We start from the raw sequence: 12,916 nt of genomic DNA, 5'->3' as shown, positions 1-12,916 counted from the left end.
TAAAACTAACAGCTAGAATCCATAATTTTCAGTGTTACTATACCCAGGACAAGCACTGGACCAAAGCCAAGTTTTAGAATTATTCTCTTCCAGCAGTTTGATTACTGATCGTTACTTGTAGTAAGAGTGTTCAAAAGTTACTCAATATTGTGTACAAGTTTTCATTTTTGGTTACAAATTCTTAGAAAATCTGCAATATGTTTTTTTATTTAGTCACACTCAGATGTTTTAGCTTTTAATTTTGCACTCACATTAATGGACTTCATTGCATAGTATAGTAGATTTGTTAACCATAGAGATAGGTGGTTATGTTTAATGAGCCTGAAGTCATAGGTTTGGTAAGTAGCCCTAGCCCCAGGTATCTTACTGATAGTCATAAGGGCTGAATAAATATGATTAATATAAGCTTATCATCACTATTGGGGAAATCAAGTATATAGAATAATAATACAGACCTATGGCTAGTAAACTCAACTTATATGTAAAGATTAGAACATTATTGTAACAAAATGTGTTGTTATATACTAGAGCCATCTTAAGTTCAATATTACCTTGTCCACATTCTATCATTTCAACATCCTTCATTTCATCTGGCATTATATCTAATTAGAGTGCAGTCTGGGCTAAATTATACTTTGCGTGATTAAGAAGAACAGGAGGAAGGTTGCAAGAAAATGAAAGCAAAAAGAAATTTCCAAGGGGCTTGTTTAACTTTAGAACCAACTATTTTAGGAGCAGTTCAGATATAGACTTTCTCATGAGACAAGCAATGGCTACTACAGATAACAATTACAGATTTTTTTTTAATCCCTAAAACTGATTGTTTCAATTACTTTCTATTGCTCCTTTACCACCTTTTAACCTAGTTAGAAATATCTTTGGCCTAGCTGGGTTCAACGTTCACTGCATTCACAATCTAACTATATTCACTTCTCTTTTTTTTTAATTAAGTGGCACTCGTCTTCCCTCAGTTTCATCTGCATTATGTTTTTAAAAATGAATAGAAAAAAGTTCTAATTGTATTTTGAAGTAAAAATTTAAAAATTGTCCATAATTTATATAAGTGTAAAATGTTTTTGAAACTTGAAAAAACAGATTTTCTGTTTCTTTTTGACTATAGATTACATTCAGCAGAAGTGAAAAGATATTTTTCCTTTCCCTATACCCTTCTCTTATCACCGATACTCTCCTATGATCCAATCCTCTGAATTATTTGGTACTCACAAAGCCCATGTGTAACTACCTTTTTCTCCAAAGAAAAGAGTACTTTTTTTGGTAGCCAATTTCATATAGAAAGCTTAGATTATATTAGATAGTTTATTTTCATATTAAAAACTATTATTAAATTAGTATTTGGATATTTTTTTCTTTTTATCAAACCCCAGAGCTGACCTATGGACTGTTGATTCCTATTCCCTGTCAGGTAGCCACCAAGTGCCACAGATTCCCAGAAGGAACTGCTATTTCTGCTGCATGTTATTAATTTTCTTCCTGGAAATGACAGCAATAGCTGACCTAGAGAAGTGGATTGGTTGTTAACAAAATGCTGATACCAGAGAACAGCATGACTGCCATAAATGAACTGCTTTGTTAAGCTGTGTGGCACTTTTTGGAGGGGGGGAGGAGTAAGAGCATTTTAGATTAGTGTGTGTCAGGCAATACAATTTGAGAGAGAAATGACTGTTATTTTATAATATTATAATGTGTATGTTGGTATATTCTTAGATTGTTTGCTACAATTACATTGATTTCCTAAGTAAATGAGTTCTTTTCTCTAGGACTCTATCTTACAGGTTTCTAAAAATATATTCATTTCCTAAAAATACTTTATATTTGGATTGCAATTCAAACAGTGTTAAACAGTTCTAAGACAGTTGTGGAAATGTGAATATTGCCTGGATGTTTGATGATATTGAAGAATTATTTTAGGTTTGATAATGGTATTATGATTATTTCTTTAAAGAAAAGAGTCTTTTTTAAAGGTTATTTATTTATTTTGTCTGTGCTGGGTTTTCAATTTTTGCTGTATGTGGGCTCTCTCTAGTTGTGGTGAGCGGGGCTTCTCTCTAGTTGCGGTGCGAGGGCTTCTCATTGTGGTGGCCTCTCTTGTTGTGAAGCATGAGCTCTAGGCACACAGGCTTCAGTAGTGCGGCTCACAGGCTCAGTAGTTGTGGTACATGTGCTTAGTTGCCCTGTAGCATATGGGATCCTCGTGGATCAGGGATTGAACCCATGTCCTCTGCATTGGCAAGTGGATTCTTAACCACTGGACCACCAGGGAAGTCCAAGAAAAAGAGTCTTATCTTTTAGAGATACATATTTAAAATTTTACATATTAAATGATATCTGGGATTTGCTTCAGAATAATCAGGGTAGAGGGTAGGGATGAGTGGGTAGGAATATATATATGAAACTTGAGCAGCCCAGTATTATTGACAGTTATTGAAGCTGAGAGATGGGTACATTGAGTTTATTATGTTGTTCTGTCTTGAGTGTGTGTGTGTGTGTGTGTGTGTGTATTTGAAATTTTCCATAATAAAAAGTTTTTAAAAATGAGGCCAAGTTTTCACATAGTTTTATTTGGGTTCAAGATTGTATAAAAGTGAAGAAATAAATTTTTCTAGATTCACTTAACCCTTTCATAGTTAAATGAAAAGAAAACTATTATAAAATTATTCTTGGGAACTTCCCTGGTGGGTCAGTGGCTAACACTCAATGCTGTAAATTCAGGTGACCTGGGTTCAATTCCCAGTGAGGGAATTAGATCCCACCTGTGGCAAATAAGACCTGGCACAGTCAAATAAATAAATATTGTTTAAAAGATTACTCTTTTTATGAGAAATGTTATCTGACTTGTTTTTCTTATCAATATTCCTAGGAATATATTCCATACTTGTGGCTCTGATGGCTGGCAAGGCAGAAGTAAGGTATAACCCTGCTCTCATACAACCCCCAGTGATAGCCGAGTTAATCCGAGAGCTTGGATTTGGATCCACTGTGATAGAAAATGCTGATGAAGGAGATGGTGTTTTGGAACTTGTTGTAAGTAAGAAGGTTTATGTGGTTAATAGAATATCCAGGAAAAACTTGGCGAGAATTCAGAAAAGAGATCCAAAAATAATTAAAATGTTGGGAAAGTAAAACATAAAATGAAAATGAAGGAAACTGGAAAGATATTGACAATGGTGACCTTCAAGTGCAGAATGTAAAAGATAATCATCACTTCTATTAAGAACCAATAAACAGGAATTGGGTTTGAATGAATAAATGAAAATTACTTTAAAAATATAGTATGATTCCTACCTAGTAGCATGTAAAAGAATAAATTCTAGATGCATTAAAGACTTAAATTTTATAAATAAAGTCATAAAGCTAGGTATGTTATTGGTGTAGGTATTGGTTTAAAATGACATTATTGCCAACCCAGAAAATATTTTATTTGTTTTTTTTTGTTTTGTTTTGTTTTGTTGTTTTTTTAAATTTGTATAACTTAAATAATTAAAACAAAAAATTTAACCTTGTACCGAAGTTCCAGCTCAGACAAAAATTTGAATGTAAAAAATGGAACCATGAAATTACTAGAAGACATATTTAGAGTTTTTTTTTCAATATTTTATTATAAAAATTTCAGACATTGGAAAAGTCAAAAGAATTGTGCAGTTGAACACTCTCAAACACACTGCATGTATTCTACAATTAACGTTTTACTCTATTTGTTTTATCAGTCTATTGTGGAAATAATTTTAAAATCACAAAGAAGTTGCAAAAATAGTACAGAGGATTTCCTTGTAGCCACTACCTAGCTTTTCCCAATGATAACACCTGATTTAACATTTAAAAAATAATATTAGAGTAGGAAGAATCTTATTAAGTGTCATATAAAATCCATAAAAGACAAGATTGATAAATTCAGGTACATAAAAATTTCATGTTTGGAGAAAAAACCATAAACAAAGTCAAAAGGCAAGTAATGTTAAGAGTAGGCACCCTTGTCTTGTTCCTGATTTTAGAAGAAATGCTTTCAGTTTTTCACCACTGAGGATAATATTTGCTATGAGTTTGCTGTATATGGCTTTTATTATGTTGAGATATGTTCCTTCTGTGCCTACTTTCTGGAGAGTTTTTATCATAAATGTCTGTTGAATTTTGTCAAAGACTTTCTCTGCATCTATTGAAACAATCATATGGTTTTTATCTTTTAATTTGTTTATATGGTGTATCACATTGATTGATTTTCATGTATTGAATAATCCTTGCATTCCTGGAATAAAGCCCACCTGATTATGATGTATGGTCTTTTTAATGTTATTGGATTCTGTTTGCTAGAATTTTGTTGAGGATTTTTGCATCTATGTTCATCAGTGATATTGGCCTGTAGTTTTCTTTTTTTGTGGCATCTTTGTCTTGTTTTGGTATTAAGGTGATGGTGGCCTCATAGAATGAGTTTGGGAGTTTGCCTTCCTCTGCAGTTTCCTGGAAGAGTTTGAGTAGGATAGGTGTTAGCTCTTCTGTAAACTTTTGGTAGAGTTGACCTGTGAAGCCATCTGGTCCTGGGCTTTTGTTTGTTGGAAGATTTTTGATTACAGTTTCAATTTCTGTGCTTGTGATTGGTCTGTTCAAATTTTCTATTTCTTCCTGGTTCAGTTTTGGAAGGTTGTACTTTTATAAGAATTTGTCCATTTCTTTAAAGTTGTCCATTTTATTGGCATATAGTTGCTCATAGTAGTCTCTTATGATCTTTTGTATTTCTGTGTTGTCTGTTGTAACATCTCCTTTTTCATTTCTAATTTTACTGATTTGAGTCTTCTCCCTTTTTTTCTTGATCAATCTTGCTAATGGTTTATCTATTTTGTTTATCTTCTCAAAGAACCAGCTTTTAATTTTATTGATCTTTGCTATAGTCTTCATTTCTTTTTCATTTATTTCTGCTCTGATCTTTATGATTTCTTTCCTTCTTCTAACTTTGGCGGTTTTTTGTTCATCTTTTTCTAGTTGCTTTGGGTGTTAGGTTAGGTTGTGTATTTGATGTCTCTCTTGTTTCTTGAGGTAGGTTTGTACTGCTATGAACTTCCCTCTTAGTACCACTTGTATTGAATCCCATAGATTTGGGGTTGTCATGTTTTCATTGTCATTTGTTTCTAGGTATATTTTAATTTCCTTTTTGATTTCTTCAGTGATCTGTTGGTTGTTCAGAAGCGTGTTGTTTAGCCTCCATATGTTTGTGTTTTTTATAGATTTTCCCTGTAGTTGATTTTTAATCTTACAGCATTGTGATCAGAAAAGGTGCTTGAAATGACTTCAATTTTTAAAAACTTTACCAAGGCTTGATTTGTGGCCCAGGATGTGATCTGTCCTGGAGAGTGTTTCATGTGCTCCTGAGAAAAGGTGAAATCCATTGTTTGGGGGTGAAATGCTCTGTTGATATTAATTAGGTCCAACTGGTCCAAGGTATCGTTTAAAACTTGTGTTTCCTTATTAATTTTTCATCTGGATGACCTGTCCATTGGTGTGAGTGGGGTATGAAAGTCCCCCACGATTATTGTGTTACTGTCAATTTCCCCTTTAACAGTAGTTAGGATTTGCCTTGTGTGTTGAGGTATTCCTATGTTGGGTGCATATGTATTAATAATTGTTATGTCCTCTTGAATTGATCGCTTGATCATTATGTAGTGTCCTTAGGGCTTCTCTGATAGCTAAGTTGGTAAAGAATCCGCCTGCAATGCAGGAGACCCTGGGTTGATTCTTGGGTCAGGAAGATCCACTGGAGAAGGGATTGGCTACCCACTCCAGTATTCTTGGGCTACCCTTGTGGCTCAACTGGTAAAGAATCTACCTGCAATGCGAGAGACCTGGGTTCGATCCCTGGGTTGGGAAGATCCCCTGGAGAAGGGAAACGCTACCCACTCCAGTATTCTGGCCTAGAGAATTCCATGAACTGTATGGTCCATGGAGTTGCAAAGAGTCAGACACGACTGAGCAACTTTGTCTTGTTCACTTCACTTCTTTGTCTCTTATAGATGGTCTTTATTTTAAAGCCTATTTTATCTGATAAAACTATTGCTACTCCCACTTTCTTTTGATCTCTGTCTGCATGAAACAGCTTTTTTCAGCCCCTCACTTTCAGTCTGTATGTGTCCCTAGGTTTGAGGTGAGTCTCTGGTAGACAGTATAAATAGGGATCTTGTTTTTGTATACATTTGGCCAGTCTTTGTCTTTTGGTTGGAGCTTTTAATCCATTTACATCAAGGTGATTATTGATAAGTATGATCCCGTTAATATTTATTTTATTGTTTTGGATTTGATTTTATAGGCCTTTTCTGTGTTTCCTATCTAGAGAAGGACCTTTAGCATTTGTTGAAGAGCTGGATTGGTGCTGCTGAATTCTCTTAGCTTTTGCTTGTCTTATAGAGCTTTTGATTTCTCCTTCAAATCTGAATGAGATTCTTGCTGGGTAGAGTAATCTTGATTGTAGGTTTTTTCCTTTCATCACTTTAAGTATATCCTGCCACTCCTTTCTGGCCTGCAGAGTTTCTGTTGAAAGATTGGCTATTAGCCTTATGGCTTGTTGTTTGTTGTTATTTGTCATTGTTATTGTTTTTTTAGTGATTTCTGAGCTGATTATATAAAGTCAATGTTCTTTGTTCTGTGTGTCCACTGAAGTCTCTGTTTGGTTAGCTCAGTAGTCAGCTAACAATTCCACAGTGATTTCCTTAAATATCTGGAACCAATAAGTATCCCAGTCCTTAGGAATAAAACCACCATATGATGCAGCAATCCCACTCCTAGGCATATACCCTGAGGAAACCAAAATTGAAAAACCGCTTGTACCCCAATGTTTGTTGCAGCACTGTTTACAATAACTAGAACATAGAAGCAACCTAGATGTCCATCAACAGATGAATGGATAAAGAAGTTATGGCACATACATACAATGGAATATTATTCAGCCATAAAAAGGGATGTATTTGAGTCAGTTCTAATGAGGTAGATGAACCAAGAGCCTATTATACAGAGTGAAATAAGTCAGAAAGATAAATAGCTATACTAATGCATACATATGGAATCTAGAAAGATGGTACTGAAGAATTTATTTGCAGGGCAGCAATGGAGAAACAGACATAGAGAACAGACTTATGGACATGGGGAGAGGGGAGGAGAGAGGGTGAGATGTATGAAGAGAGTAACATGGAAACTTACATTACTGTATGTAAAATAGATAGCCAATGGGAATTTGCTGTATGTCTCAGGGGACTCAAACAGGGGCTCTGTATCAATCTAGAGGGGTGGGATGGGGAGGGAGATGGGATGGAGGTTCAGGAGGGAGCAGACATATAGGTATATATGTATACCTATGGCTGATTCATGTTGAGGTTTGACAGAAATCAACAAAATTCTGTAAAGCAATTACCTTCAATTAAAAAATAAAAAAAAAAAGTATCCAAGTCTTTGCTAAAGAGCTCTTTGTAAATGTTGAGGCATGCCTTGAACACTCAGCCAAGCAGTTGTCAGTTTTGCCTTAACCTTTAATTCCTGCTTCTACAGAGCCTAAAGGTCAGCCTGAGTTGAGAACTTAGGGCTCTTTCAGTTCTTCTCTGAAGATACACACAGCCCTGGACATATGCATAGCCCTATGCATGTGCATGGTCTTCTAGATTCCTAGGAATGTGCTGGAACTCTTATGGACATCTTCCTTCCCAGCTTTTTCCCTTTTAGGGTCTTTTGTTAGTCTACTGTTTTCCCCAGCTGTTATCCATTGGCTCAGGCACCCATAAGGTTAAATAATTTCCCCTAATTGTTTTGACAAATTCTCCTGGAGAAAAGGCTTTTTGTATGCACTGAGATCGTCAGGAACAGACAGACAGCTTTGCAAGTGGAATATTTGAGAGAACCATCAGACAGGTCAAATAATGACAGTTCTATGGGAATGAGACTTTGAAGACATGCCAATCCTTTGTTTTCTCTCTGGTGGCTCCCCTGATGCTGTTTTTCACCATGACTGTGGCCTGTTGGTCCTCATAGCTATCACCGAGCTGGAGGAGAGGGGATGGGAATACAGCAAAATGTAACGCCACATAGCTTACTATTTTACTGGAATTTATCTGATTGTCTTGAATAAATGCTTCCTGCATTGCTGTAAACTTTTAATTTCCAATTTTCTTTTTTAATCAGTTTTTTAAAATTGAGGTGTAGCTGAGTTACAATATTATATTAGTTTCAGGTATACAGCATAGTGATTCAGAATTCTTACAGATTATATTCTGTTTAAAGTTATTATAAAATATTGGCTTTATATCCTGTGCTGTACAATATATATTTATAGCTTATTTTGTACATAGTAGTTTGTTCCTTTTTATCCCTACCCCTATATTGTCCCCCTTCCCTACTTTCTCCCCATTGATAACCACTAATTTGTTCTCTATGAGTCTGTTCCTGTTCATTATATTCATTTGTTTTATTTTTTAGATTCCACATATACATGATAAGATACAGTATTCATCTTTCTCTGACTTATTTTGCTAAGCATGATATCCTCCAACTCCATTCATGCTGTTGCAAATGGCAAATTTTCATTCTTTTTGTGGTTGAGTAGTATTCCCCTGTGTGTGTGTATATATATATACACATATACATACATACAACATCTTCATCCATTCGTCTATTGATGGAACTTAGGTTGCTTCCATATCTTGGCTATTGTAAATAATGCTGCTATGAACATTGAGATACTCATATCTTTGTGAACTAGTGTTTTTGCTTTCTTTAGATTTGTACCCAAAAGTGAAATTGCTGGATCATATGGTAGTTGTATTTTTAGTTTTTGAGGAAGATCCATCCTGTTTTCCATAGTGGCTGCAGCAATTTTCATTCCCACCAACTTTCTAACTTTTCTGAAAAAGTTGGTGCTGACAACTTTTGCAGATTTTCTCATTGCTTTTAGGGAGGGGAGAATTTTCAGAAATCCTTCCTCTACTATTGATGATGTTCTTTTAGTAGATATTCTTGAGTAAATACTTTGTAAGTTGTTGTATAATCCTTTTGGTTACTTCTCATAATATTTCAGTGGTTGGTTTTTGAAACTTTTATCCAATGATTAAACTTTTGCAGTTTAATCATTGCCATTTGGGGCAAGGATTTGCTGAACTCCTTGCACAGTCATTCCAGAAGTCCCGCCCTTCCACTGTAGAATTTATGTGTAAATGAAGTATAACTTCACTCAAGACATAGGGCAAAATACATTTTTGGACAAAGGTAGAACACTTTTGTCATTAGAAGTAATGACACATTTGTCACTAGAAGTAATACTAACAGAGAAGGCAGTGGCAACCCACTCCAGTACTGTTGCCTGGAAAGTCTCATGGACGGAGGAGCCTGGTAGGCTGCAGTCCATGGGGTCACTAAGAGTCAGACACAACTGAGCGACTTCACTTTCACTTTTCACTTTCATGCATTGGAGAAGGAAATGGCAACCCACTCCAGTGTTCTTGCCTGGAGAATCCCAGGGACGGGGGTAACCCTAGTGGGCTGCTGTCTATGGGGTCACACAGAGTCAGACATGACTGAAGCGACTTAGCAGAAGTAATACTAAAGGATAAATATGAACATACATTCATATATATGTACATACATATCTACATACATACATATGCTTTAGCAGGGTGGTCCACTGGAGAAGGAAATGGCAAACCACTTCAGTATTGTTGCCTTGAGAACCCCATGAACAGTATGAAAAGGCAAAAGGATAGGAAACAGAAAGATGAACTTCCCAGGCTGGTAGGTGCCCAATACGCTACTGGAGAACAGTGGAGAAATAACTCCAGAAAGAAAGAAGAGACAGAGCCAAAGCAAAAATAACACCCTGTTGTGATTGTGACTAGTGGTGGAAGTAAATTCTGAGCTGTAAAGAACAATAATGCCTAGGAACCTGGAATGTAAGGTCCATGAATCGAGGTAAATTGGAAGTGGTCAAACAGGAGATGGCAAGAGTGAACATCAACATTTTAGGAATCAGCGAGCTAAAATGGACTGAAATTGGTTAATATAACTCAGATGGCTATTATATCTACTACTGTGAGCAAGAATCCCTTAGAAGAAATGGAGTAGCCCTCATAGTCAACAAAAGAGTCCAAAATGCAGTGAAAGAAAAGAAAGTAAAGTCACTCAGTCGTGTCTGACTTTTTGTGACCCCATGGACTGTAACCTGCCAGGCTCCTCCGTCCATGGGATTCTGCAGGCAAGAATACTGGAGTGGGTTGCCATTTCCTTCTCCAGGGGATCTTCCTGACCCAGGGATTGAATCCGGGTCTCCTGCATTGCAGGCAGATACTTTACCCTCTGTACCACGAGGGAAATGGCAGTACTTGGATGCAATCTCAAAAACGATAGAATGAACTCTGTTCATTTCTAATGCAAACCATTCAATACCACAGTAATTCAAGTCTATGCCCCAACCACTAATGCTGAAGAACCTGAAGTTGAACAGTTCTGTGTTGAGCTACAAGACTTTGTAGAACTAACACAAAAAACAGATGTCTCCTTTTCATTATAGGCGACTGGAATGCAAAAGTAGGAAGTCAAGCAATACCTTGGAGTATCAGGCAAATTTGGCCTTTGAGTACAAAATACAGCAGGGCAAAGGCTAATAGAATTTTGCCAAGAAAACGCACTGGTCTTAGCAAGCACCGTCTTCCAACAACACAAGAGAAGACTCTGCATATGGGCATCACCAGATGGTCAATACCAAAATCAGATTGATTATATTCTTTGCAGAAAGATGGAGAAGCTCTATACAGTCACCAAAAACAAGACTGGGAGCAGACTGTGGCTCAAATCATGAACTCCTTATTGCCAAGTTCAGATTTAAATTGAAGAAAGTAGGGAAAACCACTAGACCATTCAGGTATGACCTAAATCAAATCCCTTACATTGGAAGTGACAAACAGATTCAAGGAATTAGATCTGATAGACAGAGTGCCTGAAGAACTATGGACGGAGGTTTGTAACATTGTAGAGGAGACAGGGATCAAGACCATCTTCAAGAAAAAGAAATGCAAAAAGGAAAAATGGCTGTCTGAGGAGGCGTTACAAATAGCTGTGAAAAGAGAAGTGAAAGGCAAAGGAGAAAAGGAAAGATATACCCATTTGAATGCAGAGTTCCAAAGCATAGAAGGGAGAGATAAGAAAGCCTTCCTCAGCAATCAGTGCAAAGAAATAGAGGAAACCAATAGAATGGGAAAGACTAGAGATCTCTTCAAGAAAATCAGAGATACCAAGGGAACATTTCATGCAAAGTAGGGCACAATAAAGGACAGAAATGGTATGGACCTAACAGAAGCAGAAGATATTAAGAAGAGGTGGCAAGAATACCCAGAAGAACTATACAAAGAAGATCTTCATGACCCAGATATTCACGATGGTGTGATCACTTACCTAGAGCCAGACATCCTGGAATGTGAAGTCAAGTGGGCCTTAGGAAGCATCACTATGAACAAAGCTAGTGGAGGTGATGGAATTCCATCAATTCTTTGGAATTCAAAAGAATTCCATTTGAAATTTGAGCTATTTCAAATCCTGAAAGATGACTCTGTGCAAGTGCTGCACTCAATATGCCAGCAAATTTGGAAAACTCAGCAGTGCCCACAGGACTGGAAAAGGTCAGTTTTCAGTCCAATTCCAAAGAAAGGCAATGCCAAAGAATGCTCAAGCTACCGCACAATTGCACTCATCTCACATGCTAGCAAAGTAATGCTCAAAATTCTCCAAGTTAGGCTTCAATAGTATGTGAACCCTGAACTTCCAGATGTTCAAGCTGGATTTAGAACAGATAGAGCAACCAGAGATCAAATTGCCAACATTTGTTGGATCATCGAAAAAGCAAGAGAATTACAGAAAAACATCTGCTTCATTGACTACACTAGAGCCTTTGACTTTGTGGATCACAACAAACTGTGGAAAATTCTTAAAGAAATGGGAGTACCAGACCACCTGACCTGCCTCTTGAGAAATCTGTATGCAGGTCAAGAAGCAACAATTAGAACTGGACATGGAACAACAGACTGGTTCCAAATAGGAAAAGGAGTACACCAAGGCTGTATATTGTCACTCTGCTTATTTAACTTTTATGCAGAGTACATCATGAGAAATGCTGGCTGGATGAAGCATAAGCTGGAATCAAGATTGTTGGGGGAAATATCAATAACCTCAGATATGCAGATGACACCACTCTTATGGCAGAAATTGAAGAAGAACTTAAGAGCCTCTTGATGAAAGTGAAAGAGTAGAGTGAAAAAGTTGACTTAAAGCTCAATATTCAGAAAACTAAGGTCATGGCATCTGGTCCCATTACTTCAGGACAAATAGATGGGGAAACAATGGAAATTGTGAGAGACTTTATTTTCTTGGGCTCCAGAATCACTGCAGATAGTGACTGCACCCATGAAATTAAAAGACACTTGCTCCTTGGAAGAAAAGCTATGACCAACCTAGACAGCATATTAAAAAGCAGAGACATGACTTTGCCAACAAAGGTCCGTCTAGTCAAAGCTATGGTTTTTCCAATAGTCATGTGTGGATGTGAGAGTTGGACTACAGAGAAAGCTGAGCGCCAAAGAATTGATGCTTTTGAACTGTGGTGTTGGTGAAGACTCTTGAGAGTCCCTTGGACTGCAGGGAGATCCAACCAGTCCATCTGAAGGAAATCAGTTCTGAATATTCATTGGAAGGAGTGATGCTGAAGCTGAAACTCCAATTCTTTGGCTGCTTGATGGGAAGAACTGACTCATTTGAAAATACCCTGATGCTGGGAAGGATTGAAGGCAGGAGGAGAAGGGGACGATAGAGGATGAGATGGTTGGATGACATCACCAATTCGATGGACATGAGTTTGAATAAGCTCCCAGAAATGGTGATGGACAGGGAA

The 12,916-nt window shown here is 37.0% G+C and overlaps 1 protein-coding gene across 5 annotated transcripts in view; it reads left to right on the top strand.

Annotated features, from left to right (window-relative positions):
• The window catches only part of ATP7A (ATPase copper transporting alpha), a 130,846-nt gene that overhangs the window by 80,905 nt on the left and 37,025 nt on the right, over nucleotides 1-12,916 (top strand). For all 5 annotated transcript variants that reach the window (XM_059883521.1, XM_059883522.1, XM_059883520.1 and 2 more), the window contains one exon: nucleotides 2,879-3,042. In XM_059883521.1, the coding sequence (XP_059739504.1) occupies nucleotides 2,879-3,042 (164 nt within the window). The remainder of the gene's footprint in view (nucleotides 1-2,878; nucleotides 3,043-12,916) is intronic.

Source organism: Bos taurus, chromosome X (assembly GCF_002263795.3).
Source record: "Bos taurus isolate L1 Dominette 01449 registration number 42190680 breed Hereford chromosome X, ARS-UCD2.0, whole genome shotgun sequence".
NCBI classification, from domain to species: domain Eukaryota; kingdom Metazoa; phylum Chordata; class Mammalia; order Artiodactyla; family Bovidae; genus Bos; species Bos taurus.
Note: the sequence above shows the minus strand (reverse complement) of the source record. Positions and strands in the feature narration are given on the sequence as shown.